The sequence below is a fragment of the Trametes versicolor genome (genome assembly GCF_000271585.1).
Source record: "Trametes versicolor FP-101664 SS1 unplaced genomic scaffold TRAVEscaffold_8, whole genome shotgun sequence".
NCBI lineage: Eukaryota > Fungi > Basidiomycota > Agaricomycetes > Polyporales > Polyporaceae > Trametes > Trametes versicolor.
Window position 1 is genome coordinate 1,970,199 of NW_007360328.1, and position 22,327 is coordinate 1,992,525.

Here is a 22,327-nt window from a genome sequence, read left to right on the forward strand (position 1 = left end):
GGGTACGCTAACAATACAAAAGAGATGTGTGCGGTGGCCAGAGAGTTCTACGATGAACTACAATACCGTGACCTTCCGGAATCAGAGGATCTACACCGTGTACACATCAATACAGCACTGGAAGCACTTGACGTGCAACTAACCACCAGACAAAAGGGCGCGCTAGCAAGAAAACTGTCGCGCGACGATGTAGAACGTGCGATACGCGGTGCGGCGCCGAATAAAGCGGCTGGCCTAGATGGCCTTCCCTCAGACGTATGGAAAGCATACCTGGCTAAGTTCGAGAGCGCGCAGCGTAAGAACGAGCCGGCCCTCGATATTGCGGACGCCTTAAAGAGAGTGTACAATGACATAGAGTCCTACGGAGTCACAAGCACCTCCAGCTTTGCAGAGGGATGGATATGCCCTCTATACAAGAAAGCAGACATGAGGAAGATAACTAACTATCGCCCAATAACGGTCTTGAATGCGGACTATAAAATAATGACAAAGGCTCTTACTACAAAGCTATGTGAATGTGCAACATCCTTAATACACCCAGACCAGGCGGGCTTCATCCCAGGCCGCCAGATCTTCGACCACATAAAGCTGACCAAGCTAATGGTCGACTACGCCGAGGCAGAGGAGCTAAATGGCATTATAGTCGCGTTAGACCAAGAAAAAGCGTATGATAGAATAAATCATACATACTTATGGAAGGTGCTCGAGCACATGAACTTCCCGGCTCATTTCATTAATACAGTCAAGGCGCTGTACGCCGAAGCCACCAGTACAGTCATGATTAATGGGATGAAGAGCGATGCTTTCAAAATCAGCCGAGGGGTGCGACAGGGCGACCCGCTATCGTGCCTTCTGTTCGACCTCGCTATCGAACCTCTCGCCGCGGCGCTCCGCAAATCTGAATTAAACGGATTTATCTTACCCGGCGTTGCTGAGAGACTTATTGCGTCGCTCTTCGCCGACGACACCACAACTTTCATCAGCGAGAACGATCGCTTCGAGGACCTTGTAGCTATCCTTGATGGCTGGTGCTCCGCGTCAGGCGCGAAATTTAACAAAGGAAAAACCGAAGCGTTACCTATCGGATCCGTCGCGTTCCGCGAACGTCTCGTCCGCGAGCGCACTCTAACACAGAACGGTCCTCCGCTGCCTGCAGATATGCATATCGCCGCAGAAGGCCAGTCAGTACGCATTCTCGGAGCATGGGTGGGAAACAAAATCGACCTCACCACACCATGGGAACCAGTCGTTTCCGCGATACGGACAAACCTTACGCGATGGGGGAAACGTAACCCCACAATGTACGGAAGGAAACTTATCCTTGGCCTGGAACTTGGCGGGCGCACTCAATTTCTCACAAAAGCAATAACTATGCCTGCCTCGATAGAGAAAGAACTCGAACGCGAAGCCAAATCTTTCATCTGGAAAGGGGCAGCGCACCCGACCGTCAACAAAGAGACCCTGCAACTGCCCGTTGCGGAGGGTGGCCTCAACATACTAGACGTAACGGCACGTAATGAAGCCGTCGACTTAATGTGGCTGCGTAGTTACCTGGACCTGTCCCCATCCCGTCCGCGCTGGGCACACGTTGCAGACGTCCTGATCGCGAGGGCGGTTCAGTCCTCGTACAAACACCTAGACGATAAGTCCAAAATCAATACCTTCCTACAAGAGTGGGAGATCTCGACGCGAAGCCCAACCAAACTGCCGCATGATCTGATCCGCATGCTTAAAGCTGCGAAGAAATATGGGGCCCGAATCGACGTGAAGAACCCGACGGATGCGCTGAAAGAAGCGCTCCCAGTGTGGTCTCATATCGGGCCCTACACGGGCCGAGTGATGTCGAACTCTAGAACCTCGAAATGCTTGAGAGAACGCCATAACGTCGCAACAGTAGGAGCGTGCGTACAACTTATACGCAGACTTTCGGGGCCACCTACTGCGGGGAACGCACACATCCCCTCCCGAGGCTGCACATGCGGCGAATGTGTCACTGACCGTGAAATACACGGCTGTCTGAACCCACACAAATGCGTGATATCCGCCCGCGATCTACTGAATAAACTTACGCCCGCATGGGCGCCCGGCGGGGGCGCACACTGCGATGGCCTTACACTTACCAAATCACGTAAACGGAAGAATAATGTGGAGCGGGGCCGAAATGGCAGGCTGCTTTTCGACCCGTCCATCACTTCGACGGCCCCTCTCGCACATGCCATCCGCGTGTTTACCACAGAAGACGAAAGACTCACCCTACTGCGCAGAGCCCCGCGCCCATACAATGTGCCGACGGAGGACATATCCGTGTACACGGATGGGTCCTACAAGGAAGACGGGGCGGCTGGACCGAGAAGCGGCGCCGGCGTATGGTTCGCGGACGCAGATCCCAGAAACATTGCGGCGCCCGTACCCGGCGACACGCAATCCAACCAGGTTGCTGAAATCTACGCGGTATCGTTAGCGGTGCATACGGTACCCCCTTTCGCGCCACTCACGATCATATCCGACTCCAAAATGGTCGTAGACGGCTTGACGATGCATTTACCTCGCTGGGAAGATCGCGGCTGGACAGGAGTTGCGAACGCCGACCTTCTGAAAGACGCGACAGCCAGATTACGAGCGCGATCAGCACCAACCTTTTTCAAGTGGATAAAAGGACACTCAAATATTCCCGGTAATGACGGAGCAGACGCTCTAGCAAAGCTCGGTGCAGACAAGTCACCGCTCGGGGCGCCAGCTTTGCCTGCCCCGAACACCGCCTTCCTGGCAAGGGGCTGTAAACTGAATACCTTAACTCAACGCATTGCCTACAAGGCAATCAAGAGGCGCACCGTCGCACCCGCTCGGAGACAAACAGCGATACTTACCGCGCGCACGACTGTGACTCTCCTCGAAGACTGGGGGCTATCGCTTAAACCGGGTGCCGTCTGGAAAGCAATCCGGCAAGATGACACCCGGAGATCTATGAGAGATTTCTGGTGGAAGGCCCTGCACGGGGCTCTCAAAATCGGGCCTTACTGGGATAATATCCCGGGGTACGAACAACGCTCGACATGCACACACTGCGGCGTACCCGAAAGTCTAGAACATATCTGGAATGAGTGCGACGCACCTGGAGCGCTCGAAATCTGGAAGGGCGTACAGGATGTGTTGAGACGAGCGAACGTCATCGTCCCACAGCTGTCCTTCGCGGCGCTGCTCGCCGCACCAGCCCTCTCAGTCCGATCTCATCGGAACAAACCTCTAGCAGGACGGTCGCGCTTGCTCCGCATTGTACTGACCGAGTCCTGCCACCTGATTTGGAAAATTAGATGTGAAAGGGTTATCGGTAGAGAAGGAGACCCAACCTTGTATCACTCAACAGCAGAGATCCGCAAGCGTTGGCTACACGCTCTGAACAGGCGTTTGAACATAGATCAAGCCCTGACGTCGCGAGCGCTTCGGCGCAAATCTCTCAACGCATCGCTTGTATGTAGCACATGGCAGGGCCTGCTTGTAGACGAGCAATCTCTGCCGGAAGACTGGACTAGTTGTCAGGGGGTTTTAGTGGGTAAGCCTACATTTTGGGACCACGGTTAGACCACAACCGCGGACCATATAAGGAAGTCCCACACTATCACTTCAAGTTTTGTGCGTAAAGCATTTCCCCCTTATGGTGTTATGGGTGAAATTCCCACCAACCTTGCCTTAAAAGTCAGTGCACGTGCTTCGGCCCTTCCTGATTTGGACCATTAAAAAAAAAAAAAAAAAAAAGGAATAGGCGGGAGCGGGCCGTGTGGTCGGAGCCCGAATAGAAGGCCTGGTCGGGGAGTCGTCTACACGCGAATACCACCAAAGTCCCGGTCTACACCTCTGTGGGCAGTCTCGGAGTAGACGGTGTAGACACCACAGGTAGTACGTCGGAGTGGAGCACCTGGTCCCATCGGTAGTAGACCGTGTACTCCCTGGGCGGCCAGCTCGCACTTGTATATTCGATATTTTAAAATATATATGCTCAATCCATATCCACAGCTTGGCATCGCACCCAATGTGATCAAAAACCGTGATTTTCATTGACACGAACGTATTATATTGCACGGAGAATGTGTCTACGAACTCCTCAGACTCACGGAAGAGGCAACATCCGAAACCAGTCCCGCCAGTGCTTGCAGGCATCCCCATCCCCCATCCGAGTGACTATATGCGCGACCTATGGGGACACGAGTAAGTGTAACAATTGTGAACATAGAGAGAGCTCCGCACCGAGATCACAGAATGAGGCTGCGCAAGCAGCAAGATCATCTAGAGGCGCATATAGTCAGCGATGCACTAAGGGCAGCGAGGGTGTCTCTAGAGCTATACCTGTGCACAGTCGACGTTGAACAAAGAAAGCCTGACAAGTGTAGTACAAGATGAGACGTCAGTATGAGCACAGATCTGCACAGATCTAGTCGTTGGAAGGGGGACTAGGCTGAAATAGGCACTCACTGGCACGTAGAAGTACTTGGAGCCTCAGAGTCTTGAGGGATGGTGGGGGCCAAAGGTCAAGATGGAATGTCCCTTCCGAGCTAGATGCGGGCCCTTTAGTAGGCAACTTCAAACCCTGCGCCCTGAGCCTATTCGAGGACAAGTAGAGGGCCTATACGCGCGCAGGCGGATGTAGGCAGGACTCCGTCCAGACAGTCCGGTGCGAGGAGTCGAGTAGCCCATAGTACATGACGTATGCGGCGCGTACTACGAGCGCGAGTAAACGATGTATGCCCCACAGCGAGTAGAGCTGTGTAAGCTTCGTAGACCAGTCTGTACGGAGGAAGCGTAGACGTTCTATTCGCGGGCGTCGAGTACACGATGTGAACGGATCTAGTCGGAGTCCGAATAAAAATACGCTGAACGCAGTCAATGCTCGAACCAGTGACGCTATTGACGATATATGGAACGAGTACCACGACGATCTGAAGGCAGTCTACCCCAAGATCACACTCTCTAAGCTACAGCTTTTCTCTCTGGTGCGCCGACTCCTCTCAGTCTCCGTCTCGTCATCTACTCATCTTTGCAGTCTGAACCTATCGCTTCCGAAGGCGTTCCGGGAAGTGTCCAGGATGCCATGTTCAAGAACGGCACATACAGTTTGATCACCACTTTATAGCAGTGCGTTTGTATCAAGCACAGGAAGCGCCGGTGGGATGGCAGGGGTGTGGCAGTCGAGACGGAAGCGCAACTCAGATGAGAAGTCACGGCCAAAGCTTCTCAGTAAACATGCAACCAGACAGGGTGTGAATAATTGCTCCTGTAACACGCAGAAGAATACGGCTCTAGGTATAATCTAACGCTCGTAAGTAGTAGCAGAAGGGGTTCGCAGAGCTCGGAAAGGTCCTCGTCGCGACCTCGCGAAATCATGAAAACGCGCGGGTGGTGAAGCGCAAGGGTAAACACGCCTTGGGGGGTATGGCAGCCGCTCAGACCTTGGTGGCGTTGCGGCGGCGGAAGCGGTCCTTCCACGAGTAGTTGTACGTCGTCGCGCCCTCCGTGCGGGCGCGCCTGCGCCCGAGGCACACCGTGCAGCCCGCGAGGCAGAGCAGGATGAACGACACAAACGTCAGCCAGAATCCTACACGGGGTCGTCAGCATTCCCGCACTCGGTCCGGGTGGACGCAACGCACCTGGCGCAGTGTCGGTGTTGGCGGACACGCCGGCGAGCTTGCCGACTTCGTGCTTCACGAACACGTACAGCGCGATGTCGATCGCGAACGCGACGAGCGTGATGGTAGCGGCGAGGAAGGCGGTGAGGGAGGCGAGGAGCGTGAAGGTTACGTGTGTGGAGAAGGAGAGAAGGAGCGCGACGAAGGTCACACCCGTAGCTGTGATATGGGTGTCAGCGCTGCACCGTGTACACAGAACGGGACCGATTCGGCGGCGAAAGAAATTCGTTTTCCTCGCCATTTTCTGGCGTAGTCGATGGGCGGCAACGTTGTGAAGAAGACAGAGAGTCCTGTCATCTGGCGCAGATGTTCCGCGGAGCGCATTCAGCCCGTCCCATGCAACGAGTGCGAATCGCTGGTTTGCTTTCACTCGAGTGCGTGGCCTTCGAGTGACATACGCTCGTCACGTAGCGCTCTTTTTCTAGCCAACTCCCGGTCGATGCGGCCAGCCCTCTCTTGCAGCCGCGGTCGCACCCACTGCAATGGAGACGGCCGAGTATGGCGTCAAGGATACGGGAGGGCGTGGTCTCGACGGAACGAGTCGGCCACGAGCTGGCCTACGCGACGCGACGACAGGGAAGCCAAACAGGCCACTGGTAGATGTCGCGTAGACGGCGTGCTCAGATAGTGACTGCTGTGGCCCAGCCACTCATGCCAGCCACCCGTGCGAGTTACGATGTTCCGAGGCATATGTTCCGGAGAACAGAGCATTCAAGAGACAGGACGCTCAAGAAGAAGAAGACGTACCAACGGGGTGGACGGCGAGGCCGCGCGTCCAGGAGGGACCGATGGTCACAAAGCCCTGGCGCTGGGAATCATAGAGGGTGGTGGTATATGCGTTGTGGGCGGCGCTGCAGGCGCGGGTGCCCGAGGCTTCGTACCAACAGTTCGCCCTGCGAGAGCGCGTCAGCATTACCGACATCGCGCAGGCGCGCGAGGACATACCAGGTACCGAACTATTTTCAAGAATCAGTATGCTTTGAGTGTCCCGCGCAAAAAAGGACTCACGCGTATCTGGTCGACAACGTTGCTGTCAGAGCCGACGGTGGGGCTGCCGTCCTTGAAGTTGACGCGTGCGAAGTCGAGGGCGGTGAGGAAGGGGAGGGAGATGGAGACGAGGAAGAGCAGCACGAATGCGCAGAGGAGGAAGACGATACCAGGGATGTGGAGCACTCGTGACATGGTCGTAGCGGCGGCGGGGGGATCGTCGCGGTCTGAGTCGAGGAGATGGGGGAGATCTGGACGAGGGGGGAAGACGAGGGTGTGCGGGCGCAAGAGGGCCTTATGAGCGATCGGGTCCGTGCGTGCCTGTTGTGCTCCACCGCGCGGACGTCGTCAGTCGTCCCCCCATCGCGCCGCCGACCACGCCCAGCCAACGCGAAAACCGTCGCCCCACCGCGTCGCTGATGACGCGCGCCACGTGACCGTCCGACGCGTCAGATCTTGTTGAGAGATCTGCTCTCCCGCGCCTCCGTCCCGATCATCCTGCAGCGTTCCCGCGCAGGCGTGCGCCCGCGCCGTCCCTTCTTGCTCTCCGACCACCATCTCCTCCAGCCACCCTCGCGCTCCCCCCGACCGGACGCGTCTTTGGCCCCCAGTACGCGCGCATAGCACCCCAAAGCGCACCCTTGCATTCGCGCAGACACCCCTGTCGCGCTCCGCCCTTGTGTGAGTCCCATCCATGTTGCGCGACCGTACTCGGGCTCACGCGTCGTGGCGTTGTTAAACAGCCGCATTACCCTCTAATCGCTGTAGTCGGATCCCGCGCCAATATGCCCCCCTCACCAAAGAAAGGCAGCAAAGCCAAGGCTCCGCCGTCTTCCGTTGCCGCCGTACCGCCAGAGACGCCCGCAGTGCGTACTCTCCAAACGCGTAGTCAGAAAGCCGGCCTTCAGGTGTGTCCTAATCATACGCACGCACGCAACCGCGCGTCTTGTGTCTCGTGTCGACTAGCGTGATTGGATCCTGCTAACACGCTCCTGCAGTTCCCCGTAGGCCGTATTCACAGGTACCTTAAGCAGCGCACACAGCACAACGTGCGCATCGGCGCAAAGGCTGCCGTGTACACCTCCGCGATCCTCGAGTACCTCACCGCAGAAGTGCTCGAACTTGCCGGTAGGTTTCCATCCCGGATGCGCGTGCGGCCTTGCCACATAACTTACCGCATATCGCAGGTAACGCGTCCAAGGACCTGCGCGTAAAGCGCATAACCCCGCGCCACCTTCAGCTTGCCATTCGTGGGGACGAGGAGCTAGATACGCTCGTGCGCGCGACGATCGCGGGCGGAGGTACGCCCATTTCGATCTGCTTCCTCCCTCTAACATTCTAAGCGCCCCTCTCTCTCTCTTGCACAGGTGTCCTGCCTTTTATCCACAAGAGCCTTACGCAGGGCAAGAAGAAGGGCGTCGAGGGGCAGCCACAGTGAACGCCTGTCCCGGAGGATCGTCCGTGCTTGGTCGTTTGCTGCCGCCTTGTACTTCTTACAGCAAGGCAGGCCCGGGGCTTGTTTGTGTTCTAGTGTGTCCGTGCGTTCTTCTCTGCTGCGCGTCGATTGTATAGTATGTCCTTGTATGCTCAGTGATATCATGCCCATGATACACGCCCGCACTCAGCGGCGGTCTTCATCCATCCCTGTGTCCACAGCGTTTGCGCCCGCATGCAGGACCTCCCGCCGATTGAACGAGTTGCTCTGCGGAACGATGATCGCCTCTCACGGTCTTCCCAAGACCTGACACAGGGCCCGTACCACCAGATTATGTAGAGCTCATGGGAGCCCTGCGGCCTCCGCCACGCTCTTCGGATGTGCGAGATTTCCATGACTACCTACAGCGGTGAGTTTAATCCTCCCCAGACATCGAGGTTGCTTCTCGCTTGTGTATGTATGTACTGTCTTCTCCGGTCAAACACTCTTGCCGCTGTCTCTCGCCTCTCATGGACATATCTTCCTCGATGGCGACAATCCACTTCCGGTCCCCGCCATGCGGGTGGTGCGCACAAGGGCGTTACAAGCAGCGTAAAATCATAGTGCAATATCAATACGAGTAGGCCGCATACATCGTTGAGTCCTTGAAGGCCCGTATCTTTGCACGGTGCACCCCCTATTGAATTTGCTGAACTCGGACCACGGACCATTTCGCGGCATGCCGTCAGCGCGTAACTTTGTGATCATCGGTGGGTCTACTTCCTAACCGTTGTCAACGAGCCACGTTTGCAAACTTACAAAAAACGAGACGCAGCAGGACGCAGCCACGGTGAGCTGGCAGCGCCGACTCGTTCCGTGTCTCGCTCAACGCTAATGCTTCCATTCCGAATTCGAGCACTCGCGCCCTTCGGAGAGGGCTGGATGATGGTGGAATGTGCGAGGCCAATCGCCGACGGTACAGGTTAGGGCGTTCGTGGCAAGGGATTCATGATTCTGGCCGACGAAAGTGTAAGCGAGAGTACGGTGGGAGAGCAGGACAGGGGGCGGAGGTAGGGGGCGGGGCACAGCGCTGGAGAGATCGGTATCGAGCATCGCGACAAGCAGTGAGGCAGAGAGGGACGCGAACGCAAAGAGACGGGCAGAGAGTGAGAGAGTGAGCGCATAAGACTCGGGCGAGTCGGAGAGAGTCGAAGAGCCAGACTGAGACTAAAAGTACTAGTAGTACCATCGGAGCAGAAAACGAGTGTCAGGGGCCGGGGCGGCGGTACGGGGCTGTATGGTAAGGTATGATATGGCACGGAACTACGCGCTGGCAGAGGCTGGCGCGGATGTGAGGTAGGGGTAGGAGGGTCGCCGTAGGCCGGGCAGGCGGCAGTATCGATATCGGTAGCTGGTGTACAGTAGCATGGAGGCGGGGTGCGTGCGCGGCGGAGGCGGCACTGGCACCGAGGTATATGTAGCGTATGTACATATGTACGGTATGTCCAAGGCGGGGCGTGTTCGCGGCGTGCGGAGGCAGACTGAGCCTAGGCTTTGGTGTCCTGCAGCGCGAGGATGAGCGCCCTCGCCTTCTCCGAGCGCGGCGTGAACGAGCACCGGAACGGCGCCGGGTGGCTGTCAATCCGCCCGCCGGTCAGCATCTGCGCGCACACCCCAGAAGCGAGGGAAACGAGGGCGCACCTGATCGTCCCCCCGGTGCACTCGACGGTCTCGGGCGTGATGGGCACGCCCGCGGCGGTGCGCGGGTCCGCGATGTCGTACACCGCGAGCAGCATCGCGGCGACCATGAGCACGGACGGCTCGGCGAGGTACATCCCCGGGCAGATCCTGCGCACAGGGCCAGGGTCAGGGTCAGATTCAGGGCCAAGAGGGGCGAGAGGGTAGAGGGGGAGACGTACCTGCGGCCGAAGCCGAACGCGATCTTGCGGGGATCGTACTCGGGCTCTGAGCCGTCCTTGGGGAGGAAGCGGTCGGGGTTAAAGGTGAACGGGTCGGCGTAGGTTGCGGGGTCGTGCAGCATTTTCCTAAAGGCCACTTTTATGAGATTTGTGGTGTGCAAGAGTTGTTGAGATTGCTCACCACTGGTTGATCATGACGATACTGCCCTTCGGGATGTAGTACCCGTTATATACATCATCAGAAGACACCGCGTGCGGGACACCTGAGCGACGTCCTGGGTATGAGTTACCAGAGCTTAAGGTGTATAAGAGAAAAGACCAACCGAGAGGGACGACGGGGTTCCACCGCAAAACCTCAAGATAGAGCGCACTGAAGTACGGCAACTGCGCGAGGTCCGCATACGTCGGCAGGCGTTCGGGCCCAACGACGGCGTCGAGCTCTGCCTGCGCGCGCTTCTGCACCGCCGGGTACACGCTCATCGCGAGGATCAGGCTCGTCTCCGCCGACACCGTCTATGCGCTGCTGAGTGAGCATGCGTCTGTGCTGAGCGGCGATTACGCGTGCGTACCGTGTCCGCGCCCCCGGTGTAGATCGACGCCGCTGACATCTTGATCCGGTACTCGTCTTCGGGTGACGGGCTCATCGCGAGCATCGTCGACGTGAAGCTCGGCGGGGCGTTTCCGGCCGCCTGCGTCACGATGCAACGTCAGCCTCGACTAGGGTGGGAGCTGGATAGCACATCGAGGAGCTCTTACCATTTGCTCCTTCGCGTACTGGTGGGGTACGTCGCTTGTCCTGTCCATGTTGGCCCGGTATGCCTCACCCTTACGCTTCCAGCCGGCACCTGGCATCCATGAGGGAACATAGCGCACTGTTACGAGAGAAAGAAAGAATGCCAAGTAGGTGATCAGAATGTCGATCCCAAACTGTTCCCGGCCCATTCACTGCCGCATCTTCTCCGACAGCTTCGGGAATGCCCGGAGCGGATATGAAAATGAAAAACTCACAGAAGGGGAAGACGTCGACGAGGAAGGCGCCGGGCTGCACGACCTCGGCCGCCTGGTCCGTCGCACCCTGGACCATTTTGATGAGCGGGTCGTCGTGCTCCTGGGCCTTGTACCCATACGCAATCATCAGTACCACAGAGCCGGTCATCCTGCGAAGCACACCACACGGAGCGGACGTCAGCGAACCTGATCCAACGCGCCCACAAACGACACATGCCCGTGCTTCCACTCGCGCGCACACCCTATCGCTCCCATCGCATTCGCAGGAGCGATAGGCATGTGGGGCGCGTGCGAACACAGGGGCGAAAGTGCGGAGCGGGGTACGTACTCGCGAAGGTGCCCGGGGATGTCGCGCGCGTCACGGAGGAGGCGGACGAGCAGCTGTGCGCTCTGCGCCTCTATGACCGGCGCGAACGTCTCGACGGTCTTGCGTGAGCCGAGTGCGCGCGCCATCAGGCGGCGGTACTCGCGGAACTGGCTCCCGTACCGCAGCAGGACGAGGATCTGGTCCCACCCGACGATCTCGCCCGCCATGGTGAAGTGCGGGCGGTCCGAGTAGAGCGCAGACCGTTTCTCGAGCAGTTCCGTGGCATGCGCGAGCGAGTTGACTATGAGCATCGGCTGCCCGAGCAGTTTGAGCATTATGAGATCTCCTGCGATTAGACGGCTTGAAGGTGAGCACGACGCAGCGGGGGGAAACGTATGATAGCGGCTACAGTGGGGGACGTACCATACTGCTCGCCCCACGTAGCGAAGGTCTTCCAGTGGTAAGAGGCCGGCATGTCAAACACATTACCAATGACGGGCCACCCCCGAGGGCCCGGAGGAAGTGGTGTGCGACGCCTCCGGACCACAGCTGCATTAACGATGAGTGCAAGTAGTACGGCCGCCACCACATGCCAAGCAGTCAGGAAGTACCCCATGGTGCCGGACTCGAGTATGGGACGAGGGCGGGGAACGGGGAGTCCTGCAAGTGCGTATTTCGAGCCGTTAAGAACCCCGCGCTGATCGATACTCGCCCCACCCACGGGAAGCCTAGGGCAATTGGCACAGGGTCCGCGGAGACGGAGTCTAGTTCGTAACACGCTGATGAAAGAGACATCAGCCGGGGCAGCTGCTGGCATGGCGCAGACCTACCGTATCGCGCTAGAGGCTTGTGATGCTGGCACACCCCGGATGACGAACCCCAGCGTTCCCTTCGCAGGCGAGCCCACCCATTACGCGACGGAAGCGCGTGCCGCCCGCGATTCGTCCTCCTCCCCGAGGCGCGCGGCACCGTGTCGCTGCAGACGTGCGACCCTGTGCGAGAACCCGCGCGGGTCCAGTATCGACAGCACTAGTGAGAGGTGCGCGACCGCTTGCCCTGACCTTGGCGTAACCGTTGATGAAGGGTCGCCTCGTGCTGTTGAAAGCGTCGCGGGTTCATTCACAGCGATGCGGCTGTCGACCTCTGTCGACGCTTGTGGTGGGGCTGACGGTTGCCACGCCGGGGGCCGGGATTTTTCGCAGCTTGCCGCTTGAGCGCAGCGGAGGCCTTCGGGATCGGGGTTCACTGTTCCTGTCGCGATGGTGAGCATCCGAGTTTCGAGCGGCCCTCCGCCGCTCGCGCTCCAAACTAGAGCACAGCGCCTATCAGGGAAACATGAAGCGAGTGGCTGCAACGAGTAACATAGAACCGCGGGAGCGCAGGCGCTGTGCGATCTGGGAGCGAATCGCGGGATTTAATATGTCTACGTATACGATCTGCTTACCGGAGCCTCGACCGGGATCTAGTCGCTGAAAACTGCGGCGAAGTTAGCGCAGTGGTGGGATGTTAAGCAACTTCACTAGTGTCTCGCGTGGATGCATTATCATACACGATGCACGGTGCACGTCCGCCTAGTCAAGCGGGTCAGACACTATCAAAAACGGTCGGAACTTGGTCGAAGGTGCTGCACGTTCGCGAGCTTGAGCAGAATTGAAGGGAAACACGAAAGTAGAGACTGAAAGACACTCCGATTGTTGCGGACTCAAATGGGCGGGCTGCTTGAGGGTTGCACCATACTGTGAAAAGGCATGACGGAAGTTAGCACACTATGCACCGAGCGACGATATTGCATAGAAGCAGACGGAGCGATAACGTACTCCGCTTTAGATCTAGACTATGCACGCAGTCGGACCAAGACCTTCCGAATGCTCGTCAACGTACAAGTAGAGTCAAGCGGGGCGAGGACCGCGCTCGGTAGCGTCAATGGACGCGTCTCGATCACGTCCTAGATGTAAGGGGGCCGGGTTTAGCGATGCATACACGGAGCGGAGCGCACATACGATCGACGGAAGTCTCGTCAGGCTACCAGAGACTACCCCCAGTCCCAACGCCACGATTCAAACGTACCACAAGCTGCTAACGATAGCATCTGCAATGGAACTCTTCCCCATTTGCTCTAGACTTCGAGTGCGGCACGAACACCACGTTGCGGCGCCAAAGGCAGCCTAGAAAAGAGTAGGGCTAGCATCGCGCGGATATATCGCAACGTGGTCTCCTTAGTGGTGATCTCAGAATGTGTGGCTGACGCACCGTGACACTCGCAGTCGCGCGGAGTGGTATGTCAGGCACAGAGATCAGTCCAGCGTTCGATGGCGGCGTCAAAGGAATTCGTAGAGTGTTGACCTACAGAGAATGACAAACGAGAAGCGTCGGAGTTATGCCTCCGACAGCAGATGCATGTGCCTTCGACGCTAGCGAGTATGTTCTTCTATCCGGTCCAGGCCATCGCCGGACAACCGGGAATCATAAGGGCTTCGTGGACTGCCAGTGCACCAGTGAGTCCCGGTCAAGCTTTCACGAACGAGCTTACAGTAAAAACGTACCACCAATGGACGATTTCACTCGCTTGTGGCTACTGAGGTACGGACCCAGCGGGATCAATACTGTCAACATGTTGTGTCAGGCTACATCCAGCCCGTGTGTAAAGGGGCTGATCTGTCTCTGGAATGACGACACAGATCAGCGACGGGTGCGATCAAGCAGGATTTTAGGTGACTTGGGCGTACAGTGCCGTTAATCCAGGGACGATCCTATTCACCCCGCACTTGATAACGTGGACGTCTAAATTCAATTCCTTACTGCTTCCGGGTGCTAAAGCAGTATATTTGGATGAGCTGTCCCAGCGCTCAACATATGCATACATTCGCAAGAGAAACACACCTGTCCTCTATCTGATGAGCGCTTTGAAGCCGTATATTCATGTGTTCGAACTGCTGTCCTTTCTTGAACATGCACACGTATTTGCAACTTGTCGACTGTTGCAGGGTTTTTGTGCACTTCGGAGTCGTTTGAAGAGCAGGCGAGGTGCCCATTCATATAGCTATCGAGGGTGGGCGTGGTGTATTGTGGCAGTCCTGTGTGAGAATGGCGAAGTTAGATACTTATTGGTCTGCGCGTCTGTAGACATATACCAGTCTGGTGTGCCGTAACGTCCGCATCGCCTCGCATCGATATCGCACTAAACCGATGCGACAATATGCTTCTCCTGGTACAGCGTGCCCTCGAAAGCTGCTAAGAGCGCTGGTCCCGCTTATAGACTTGCACACAGGGCTTGCGCCATCGCAGGACTTGCAGCGACCACTGTCAGGACTTCTTCATACACTTATCTTACTCTCATCGCGGAAATCGGCAGGCGGTCCACATCATCATCTCCACTATGATGCACCTGGATGTCATGCAGATCGTGAGCTTCGTGCTCAGCATCATGGTCTTCTCGGCGGGCTACAAGCTGAAGGACTTCATCGCGGATCTTCTCCCACCTGGACGTCTGCGCGAGATCAAAGACGCACTTGCGGAGATACGCGGGCTTCTGGGCATGCTCGAGCACAAGGGCCACCTCTCCGAGACGGACGAAGCGCAGAAGTACTGGGGACAATTGGTCCAGTGAGTGTGCAGTCCTCGCGAACGTGGGCGCGAATCAACAGTAAAAGCTCAGCTTGCTAACCGGCCGTGTCTGATCTCTGCAGGCTGGACAGGCGAGCCTTTGAGCTGCGAGAGGAGGTCGAGCGGTGGTCCAAAAATGGGGTTTGCGCAGTTCCGCGACACCGACACACTCAAAGCGCTCCTGTCGAATTGCAGTCAGCTCCGTAAGGACATCGCGAATATGCGCGCGCACCTTCAACATCTGCCTCCCCCTCCGCCGCACAAATCAACCTCCGATCCCGCCCTCCCCGAAACCGTGGACACACCATCTTCCTCCTCCTCTGCCGTGTCTGTCGCTTCTACTTCCTCCGCCTTCCGAAGACCGAATGTCCCGGAATCTCCCCATGCTACGTCTGTCGATACAGTCAACGCCAGAGTCGATCAGTTGCAGGATGGTCTGGCTACAACGAAGGAACGGGGTAGCGAAGCTGGGGCAGCTGTGCGGGAAGGGCATACCACGGACATGGAAACGGATCTGACCGGCGATTAGGTCACGATTATGGATTCAACGGCGTCAACCCTTTCTTGAGGAGATGGGCGAGCATGATGCCGAGGGAAAGCACGACGCAGACTCTGAGAGCGAATTCGATAGTGAACGCGAGCCGCAACAACCCCCGTGGAGATCCCCCTGGCACTATACGCATATACGGCCTGTTGTATGAGATGTCGGAGCAGCAGAGGTGTCTGTTTGGCTTGTGTGACTAGGAGTAGCTGTATCGCACATCGACGAGCCAAAGATGCAGCAAGGTCGAAGACTCTTTACTGATCTACTACCTGTATAAAAGTTAACGTCCAGAACTACGAACACACCAAACGGAATTGAGACTTACGCGAATCGTCTTAGACTACAAATAATATATGTACGAGAACTTCGAGTGTCGTGCGACGCGTGTATACACCAGGAACAGAGCAGGAGATCCTGAGATGGTGGTTTATGGCAGAGAGCCGTTATATTGGGCGTCAATTTAACGAGGCGGCTGTGAATCTGCGTCGCGCTCGTAACACATCTGACACCTTTCTCCCTACTCACTACGCTTGGCCTCCTCCTCACTGTCTGCACTTTGGGACATTCATACTGTGCTACAGCGCAAGAACTTCCAGACGCATCTTGGCACCTTGACCGAGGTCAGAGCTAGTCGGTGACTCCATCTCGACATGTCCAGCTTCCGTGCACCTCCTCGGAAAGGAGAGAACTTCGAGCTTGCTGCGGATCTCAACAGTGAATACAAGGACAAGCGGAAGGATGCTATCAAACGAGTTATCGCGAATATGACCGTTGGCAAGGGTGAGTGCCTTGCAGTATCGAACAGACCGAGTCTGAGCGGGTAAGTAAGACGTCAGCGGTCTCTTCCCGGATGTCCTCAAGAACATGCAAACGGACGACCTCGAGCAGAAGAAACTCGTCTATCTCTACCTCATGAACTACGCGAAAACACAACCGGAGCTCGTGATCCTGGCCGTGAATACGTTCGTCAAGGACACAGATGATCCGAACCCGCTCGTACGCGCTCTCGCGATCCGCACGATGGGGTGTCTGCGTGCGGAGAAGATCATCGACTACCTGTGCGACCCGCTTCAGAAGTGCCTGAAGGACGACAATCCGTATGTCCGCAAGACGGCCGCCCTCTGCGTCGCGAAGCTATATGACCTCAAGCCGGAGCTGGTCATCGAGAACGGCTTCTTGGAGCAGCTCCGGGAAATGATTGCGGACAGTAACCCAATGGTACGCCTATGTTACGTATGGCACGTCAGCTATCCACTGACGCTATGCAGGTGGTCGCGAACACCGTGACAGCATTGTCGGACATCCACATCGCGGCCGTAGCTGCAGGCGTCCCCAGAGACCAGTTTGCTATCACGACCGAGATCGTGAACAAACTCCTTGTCGCTCTGAACGAGTGCTCAGAGTGGGGTCGCGTTGCGATCTTGACTGCACTGGCGCAATACGAGGCCGAGGATAGCGGAGAGAGTGAGCATATATGCGAGCGCGTGGTGCCCCAGTTTCAGCATGCGAACGCAAGCGTCGTCCTTTCTGCAATCAAGGTAAGCAGTCCAGACTGTATGCGCGTTGTAAAAGCTCGTCTTGAATTGAACTACAAAGGTTGTCATGATTCAAATACGCGGTATCAGTTCGGAGAACGTGTCAAAGACCCTCGCCCGCAAGATGGCACCTCCGCTTGTCACCCTGCTCTCCAACCCACCAGAGGTTCAATGGGTCGCTCTCCGAAACATCAACCTTCTGCTCCAGAAGCGGTCTGATATCCTCTCGAACGAAATGCGCGTTTTCTTCTGCAAGTACAACGACCCGCTGTATGTCAAGGTTGAAAAGCTCGACATCATGGTCCGCATTGCCACGGACAAGAACGTCGACCCGCTTCTCAGCGAACTGAAGGAGTAAGCGCTGACCAACCAACCCTTGGAAGGATGCTGAACGTAACATTAGGTATGCCCAAGAAGTTGACGTCGACTTCGTTCGGAGGAGCATCAAGGCAATCGGCCAAACAGCGGTCAAGATCGACGAAGCCGCCGAACGCTGCGTCAACGTCCTCCTGGATCTCATCAACTCGCGCGTGAGCTACGTCGTGCAAGAAGCGGTGGTGGTCATGAAGGTCCGCTCCAGCGATCTGCCATCGGTGCCGAGACACGCCTGACCCGCACGATTATCCCGCGCAGGATATCTTCCGAAAATACCCCTCGACGTACGAAGGCGTCATACCAACGCTGTGCGCGAACCTCGACGAGCTCGACGAACCAGAAGCTAAGGCTTCGCTTATCTGGATCATCGGCGAGTACGCGAAGAAGATTGACAATGCCGATGAGCTGCTAGGCATCTTTGTCGACACCTTCACAGAAGAGTCGTATCCAGTGCGTGTGCTAGCAAATATTTTGACTTTTCGACGTCCGCGATGCTGACTTTGATCGGTGTAGGTGCAACTACAGACTTTGACGGCGGTGGTCAAGCTATATCTGCAGAAGCCAGACAGTTCGCAAGCCTTGGTGCAGAAGGTGCTGAACACCGCGACGAAGGACTGCGATTCACCAGACGTACGAGACCGCGCATACATCTACTGGCGGTTATTGTCCACAGATCCGGGCGCCGCGAAGGTGCGTCTCGCTAAGCACACTCCGATCCTGTCGCGCTGACGAACATCATTCAGGCTGTGGTGCTTGCAATCCGACCTCCCATCACGATCCCGCGGACAACGGTGTCAGCAGCATTGCTTGACGAGCTGCTGGGCGAGATCCCATTGCTGGCCAGTGTATATCACAAGCCGGCAGAGACATTCGTTGGGCGTGGACGTATCGGTGCGGATTCCGTACAGAAAAAGGAGTAAGTTCTACATCCTCCATAAAACTCCACCTTTGCTAACCATCAAATTTTAGTCCTGCAGACGACCGTGCCGCAGCACAGAAAGCATTACAAACGGTGGCAGCTGGTCAGCAAGCCGAGAACCTGCTCGACTTCTCCGAGGACCCGACGAGCGATGGCCAGCCTTCAGGCCTCGCTGCGACGACCGTCCTCGCCTCCACACCCGCCGCGGCGAATCTGCTCTCAGGGACATCAAGCAACCCGCTGGACGACCTCGTCTCCATCTTCGGCAGCGCAAGTCTCAGCGCGACCCCCGCCGCGCCTGCGAACGGCAACCCGCTGGGCGGCTTCGGCTTCGGGGCGTCACCCATGTCCGCCTCACCCGCAACGCCTTCAATGCTCCAGCCCGCCACACCCCAACAGCCACAGCAGCCGCAGGACGATTTGTTGGGCTTGTTCTAGGCGCCGGCCTTGTGGAGGCTGGTGTTCGAGTGTGTATCCGGTACTATCGAGGAGGATGTGTACGTTCCGTGTTATCTATACCGTAATGAGGACGCTTTCCCTGGACTCGCTCTCACACTGCAGCAGGGCCGCAACGGTGTGTAGGTCAGGTGTGTGCAATTTCTGTGAGTCTTCTTGGGTCTCTGCGCCGGAGCTAACCTCCGCGTTTGCGCTGGCGCTTTAGTAAGTACGGCGCTTGTTCCGACGTCTGTCCTTTTCAGGTGGACACACTCAGCAGGCTCGATCCTTGTGGGCTTGTTGAATTGTCTATAATTGATCATCAGTTCTTTTAGTCATTCGCCTAATTCCTAACAGCTATCTCCTCCGTCAGGGGGATGCAGCTACTTCGGTATAAAGACAGCGGTGCGTGTATACACACCGGCACTCAAACACATCTCATCACACTATAAACTCCGTCAGCATGCCGTCGCAGCAGAAAGCCCTCGTCCTCGAGTCTAAGTTCGGGACGCTGGCGATCAAGGACATCGATGTGCCAAAACCTGGCCCACATGAAGTCCTTCTTCGCGTGGAAGCTGCAGCTCTCAACCCCGCCGACTGGAAAATACATGTGCTGGGTGCTCTCATTGAGACGTACCCGTGTGTCCTGGGGTCGGATGCAGCGGGGACGATAGAGGTACTTGGTGACGCCGTCCAGGGATTTGCCGTCGGCGACCGAGTGTAAGTGTAGACTACTTTCCCTTGACATGTGCTCGTGATGCTCATACACGTCTAGCCTGGCCCAGGGCTGGTACGATCTACCAAAGAGGGCCATCCAAGGGACGTTCCAGCAATTCGCGCTTACCCCAATTCACAACATCACAAAAGTAATTTCTAGCCCGGGTTTGACTTGCGGACTTGCTGACCCGCATGGCCACCCCAGATGCCATCTAACCTCTCCTTTGAGGCCGCGTCCACCATCCCCAGCGGCGTCGCGACGGCGGCTTTCCCGCTGTACAACGAGGCTGAGGGTGCGCTTTCTGCTAGACTGCCTCCTCCTTGGGAAGAACGCGGGCGTGGCAAGTTCGCCGGAAAGCCCTTCTTCGTCCTCGGCGGTGCTTCCTCGATGGGCCAGTTCGGTATGTCAATGTCCCTCGGCTACGCCCCGCACAGCTGATGCATTTTCGTGGACAGCCCTCCAGTTCGCTCGGCTGTCCGGGTTTTCGCCCATCATCACCACCGCCTCTCTCCACAACACCGAGCTGCTCAAGTCTCTCGGCGCTACACACGTCCTCGATCGCAAGCTCTCTCCAGAGGCTCTGAGCAAGGAGGCTCGCGCCATTGCCGGCGGGTACTTCGACGTCGTCTACGATGCCATTTCACTTCCCGATACTCTGGAGGCGGCTTACGATGCCACTGCGCCCACCGGCGATCTCATTGTAGTCCTGCAGACGCCCATCCCTGGTGCAGAGAAGAACTCCGCGAAGAGGGTACATATGGCGCACGGCGTGTTCAACACCGAGATAAACCACGCGGTAAGCAAGAGTCTCAGGGAGAAGCTCCCGGAGTTGCTCGAGAGCGGCGCGATCAAGGTTAGCGGAACATACCACGCTTAGAGCGTATATTGACTGGAATCATATCAGCCCAACCCGGTTGAGGTCCTGAGTGGAGGACTCCGCGGCGTGGCGGGAGGATTGGACCGCCTCCGTAACAATCAAGTGAGCGGCGTGAAGCTGGTCGTGAAGCCCCAGGAGACGGTGTGAGAACGCCGCACCAACCAAGCGCTCCGCGCCGACTACCGTGCTTCCGATTGTGAGTCCATATGTATACACCCGTCACAGCGTCTTTCGATCTGATTCATGGCGATAGTGTACTTTCTAGCGTCAATCATGTAAATCTAGGATTGTTGTTTGGCTTCCACCGGCATTGAAGCTGAAGCCCGGGATCGGCAATTGTATAACGACCGGCATTGCAAAGTGTGCTTCTGGTCGACTCAATGCACCTCCCGGGTCCCGAATGCAACCGCAGGCGCTCTGGGCGGCCTTCTTGCGACCGAAGCCGCTGCCGCCCGGGGACGCATGTAAGGTATAGCCTCCTTGTCGCTGAGTAAGTCGCTGGTCGTCCTGAGAGAAGTGAAGCCCCTCTCACACCGTTTCGGTTAACAACGGCCAAGAACGGCGGGACGCCGCCCGAGGTAGATATGTGTCTTACAGACGAAGGTGGGTGGTGGATCCGTCTGCAGCACGCATACTGCGAACCGTCGGTATAGGCCGACACCGGGTCCTTATATAAAGACCACAGGTGGGTTGAAGCCAACGACCGCAAAACATCATACCTCATGTCTACGCAACAGCAGAAAGCCCTCTTTTTAGAGTCCAAGTGCGGTCAATTCGCGGTCAGAGCGACTGCCATCCCGGAACCCAGCGCAGATGAGGTCCTCATACGCGTCGAAGCGTCTGCGCTCAATCCCTCGGACTGGAAGATTCAACAGTTCGGCATGGTGGTCGAGGAGTTCCCGACCATCCTCGGCTGGGACGCAGCGGGCACGATCGTGACGGTGGGTAGTGCCATCCAAGACCAGTTTGCGGTAGGCGATCGCGTGTAAGTGCTTCATTGAGGATTCCGCTTTTAGTGAATCCATAAACTGACCTCATGCATTGCAGGATTGTGCAAGGATGGTTTACAGACGGAGGGCGTTCGGCTCACGGCACCTACCGCCAATACCTCGCCGCTCGTCCGGAGACTGTTGCGAAGGTGAGCCTGAGTCAGATCTCGGGCTGCGATGTTGCCCTAACTCGGAAACCTGTAGATTCCGCAAGATTTCCCATTTGAAACTGCCGCTAGCCTCCCTTCCGGGCTGGTAACTGCGGCGTTCTCCCTCTTCAACGAGAAGGCGGTGCCGTTCATCTCCTTGTACGACGGGAAGGAGTCTTTTTTTTTTTTTTTTTTTTAACGGAGCTCATCACGTGCGGTACGTTACTACCTTTCGTGACAATTGCTAGGCGTCGAGGACAGTGCCCTCTTTGCCAGGATCAGCTACCGTACGGAGGAAATGCTTTACGCACGCGGGTACAAGTACCCCAGTGTGGGACTGCATGTCATCCGCACAGCCAGCGGGTCACCCCGGATCTGGTCCATACAGACGCAGCGGCTTACCCACTAAAACCCCCGGTGTTCGAGTCCAGTCCGCAGGCAGGCAATCTTCCTCCTGGAGAGTCCCCTCCCAAGTCGCACAGACAGTGGTGGGCGGGACAAGGCGTTTTGCCGCCACCCTCTTGCTCGTCAGGGCACAGTCGAGCTGTAAGCGATTGGACACCATGCGCAACCATCTGCGCTCCACATAGGCATCCTCTAGTTCTCCAGGCAGCACTTCCCGGTCCCCAATAACACGTTCACATCTTAATACCCAGATTAGGTAGGCTGTGTCGGGCAGTATCAGCCTGGCCAGCCTTGTTGCCCCATGCAGTACCTGCCCTTCTGCATCAAGGGCGGTATAGGTGTGGGCACCCACTGCAAGTCCAAGGGTCACTTCAGGGAGGTCAAGGCCCTTTGCCTTCAGTAGTCCCCTGGCCAGGGCCCACGCAGCCCGCTGGCCCGGGGCCAGGCACTGGCACAAGATGTGTT

General features: G+C 57.0%; 11 protein-coding genes across 11 annotated transcripts; 8 read left to right on the top strand and 3 right to left on the bottom strand.

The window, feature by feature from the left end:
- Positions 1 to 1,146: 1,146 nt before the first annotated feature.
- On the top strand, positions 1,147 to 1,491 carry TRAVEDRAFT_104345 (uncharacterized protein; the record flags this gene model as incomplete). The annotated part of the gene is made up of 1 exon (XM_008042517.1): positions 1,147 to 1,491. A coding segment is annotated over one exon (345 nt), but the record flags the coding sequence as incomplete, so codon positions are not given.
- A 234-nt stretch (positions 1,492 to 1,725) lies between these two features.
- Positions 1,726 to 2,596, top strand: TRAVEDRAFT_38617 (RNase H; the record flags this gene model as incomplete). Its single annotated transcript, XM_008041946.1, has 2 exons — positions 1,726 to 2,517; positions 2,558 to 2,596. The coding sequence occupies 2 exons, from the start codon at positions 1,726 to 1,728 to the stop codon at positions 2,594 to 2,596; spliced, it is 831 nt and encodes a 276-aa protein (XP_008040137.1).
- A 368-nt stretch (positions 2,597 to 2,964) lies between these two features.
- On the top strand, positions 2,965 to 3,579 carry TRAVEDRAFT_128188 (uncharacterized protein; the record flags this gene model as incomplete). The annotated part of the gene is made up of 1 exon (XM_008042518.1): positions 2,965 to 3,579. The coding sequence occupies one exon, from the start codon at positions 2,965 to 2,967 to the stop codon at positions 3,577 to 3,579; it is 615 nt and encodes a 204-aa protein (XP_008040709.1).
- Positions 3,580 to 5,256: 1,677 nt separating this feature from the next.
- On the bottom strand, positions 5,257 to 6,860 carry TRAVEDRAFT_151472 (uncharacterized protein; the record flags this gene model as incomplete). Its single annotated transcript, XM_008042519.1, has 5 exons — positions 5,257 to 5,587; positions 5,640 to 5,837; positions 6,426 to 6,571; positions 6,624 to 6,634; positions 6,687 to 6,860. 5 exons carry the CDS (start codon positions 6,858 to 6,860, stop codon positions 5,436 to 5,438), a joined length of 681 nt encoding a protein of 226 aa, XP_008040710.1. The 3' UTR covers positions 5,257 to 5,435.
- A 363-nt stretch (positions 6,861 to 7,223) lies between these two features.
- On the top strand, positions 7,224 to 8,305 carry TRAVEDRAFT_151476 (histone 2A). The gene is made up of 5 exons (XM_008042520.1): positions 7,224 to 7,346; positions 7,409 to 7,573; positions 7,664 to 7,793; positions 7,853 to 7,966; positions 8,033 to 8,305. Exons 2-5 carry the CDS (start codon positions 7,451 to 7,453, stop codon positions 8,101 to 8,103), a joined length of 438 nt encoding a protein of 145 aa, XP_008040711.1. The 5' UTR covers positions 7,224 to 7,346; positions 7,409 to 7,450; the 3' UTR covers positions 8,104 to 8,305.
- Positions 8,306 to 9,626: 1,321 nt separating this feature from the next.
- TRAVEDRAFT_49658 (cytochrome P450) lies at positions 9,627 to 11,788 on the bottom strand (the record flags this gene model as incomplete). The annotated part of the gene is made up of 10 exons (XM_008042118.1): positions 9,627 to 9,714; positions 9,781 to 9,927; positions 9,999 to 10,124; positions 10,180 to 10,261; positions 10,322 to 10,511; positions 10,568 to 10,687; positions 10,755 to 10,870; positions 11,007 to 11,155; positions 11,335 to 11,659; positions 11,737 to 11,788. 10 exons carry the CDS (start codon positions 11,786 to 11,788, stop codon positions 9,627 to 9,629), a joined length of 1,395 nt encoding a protein of 464 aa, XP_008040309.1.
- A 2,901-nt stretch (positions 11,789 to 14,689) lies between these two features.
- TRAVEDRAFT_49659 (uncharacterized protein) lies at positions 14,690 to 15,445 on the top strand (the record flags this gene model as incomplete). Its single annotated transcript, XM_008042119.1, has 3 exons — positions 14,690 to 14,916; positions 15,000 to 15,057; positions 15,116 to 15,445. The coding sequence occupies 3 exons, from the start codon at positions 14,690 to 14,692 to the stop codon at positions 15,443 to 15,445; spliced, it is 615 nt and encodes a 204-aa protein (XP_008040310.1).
- A 534-nt stretch (positions 15,446 to 15,979) lies between these two features.
- Positions 15,980 to 18,832, top strand: TRAVEDRAFT_30209 (Adaptor protein complex beta subunit). The gene is made up of 9 exons (XM_008041911.1): positions 15,980 to 16,240; positions 16,290 to 16,678; positions 16,729 to 16,998; positions 17,057 to 17,349; positions 17,399 to 17,564; positions 17,629 to 17,820; positions 17,884 to 18,060; positions 18,114 to 18,286; positions 18,340 to 18,832. The coding sequence occupies exons 1-9, from the start codon at positions 16,111 to 16,113 to the stop codon at positions 18,725 to 18,727; spliced, it is 2,178 nt and encodes a 725-aa protein (XP_008040102.1). The 5' UTR covers positions 15,980 to 16,110; the 3' UTR covers positions 18,728 to 18,832.
- Positions 18,833 to 19,187: 355 nt separating this feature from the next.
- TRAVEDRAFT_38622 (GroES-like protein) lies at positions 19,188 to 20,466 on the top strand (the record flags this gene model as incomplete). The annotated part of the gene is made up of 5 exons (XM_008041947.1): positions 19,188 to 19,444; positions 19,500 to 19,590; positions 19,647 to 19,842; positions 19,898 to 20,295; positions 20,347 to 20,466. 5 exons carry the CDS (start codon positions 19,188 to 19,190, stop codon positions 20,464 to 20,466), a joined length of 1,062 nt encoding a protein of 353 aa, XP_008040138.1.
- A 575-nt stretch (positions 20,467 to 21,041) lies between these two features.
- TRAVEDRAFT_49662 (GroES-like protein) lies at positions 21,042 to 21,866 on the top strand (the record flags this gene model as incomplete). Its single annotated transcript, XM_008042120.1, has 4 exons — positions 21,042 to 21,304; positions 21,367 to 21,457; positions 21,513 to 21,616; positions 21,734 to 21,866. The coding sequence occupies 4 exons, from the start codon at positions 21,042 to 21,044 to the stop codon at positions 21,864 to 21,866; spliced, it is 591 nt and encodes a 196-aa protein (XP_008040311.1).
- An 18-nt stretch (positions 21,867 to 21,884) lies between these two features.
- Positions 21,885 to 22,181, bottom strand: TRAVEDRAFT_102031 (uncharacterized protein; the record flags this gene model as incomplete). Its single annotated transcript, XM_008042521.1, has 1 exon — positions 21,885 to 22,181. A coding segment is annotated over one exon (297 nt), but the record flags the coding sequence as incomplete, so codon positions are not given.
- Between the last annotated feature and the right edge of the window lie 146 nt (positions 22,182 to 22,327).

Coding starts and splice junctions, on each gene's coding strand:
- TRAVEDRAFT_151476 (XM_008042520.1), top strand. CDS start 7,451: ATGCCCCCCTCACCAAAGAAAGGCAGCAAAGCCAAGGCTCCGCCGTCT. Junction 7,574..7,663: donor GTCAGAAAGCCGGCCTTCAG/GTGTGTCCTAAT, acceptor ACGCTCCTGCAG/TTCCCCGTAGGCCGTATTCA. Junction 7,967..8,032: donor CGCGACGATCGCGGGCGGAG/GTACGCCCATTT, acceptor TCTCTTGCACAG/GTGTCCTGCCTTTTATCCAC.
- TRAVEDRAFT_30209 (XM_008041911.1), top strand. CDS start 16,111: ATGTCCAGCTTCCGTGCACCTCCTCGGAAAGGAGAGAACTTCGAGCTT. Junction 16,999..17,056: donor TCGTCCTTTCTGCAATCAAG/GTAAGCAGTCCA, acceptor TGAACTACAAAG/GTTGTCATGATTCAAATACG. Junction 18,287..18,339: donor GATTCCGTACAGAAAAAGGA/GTAAGTTCTACA, acceptor ATCAAATTTTAG/TCCTGCAGACGACCGTGCCG.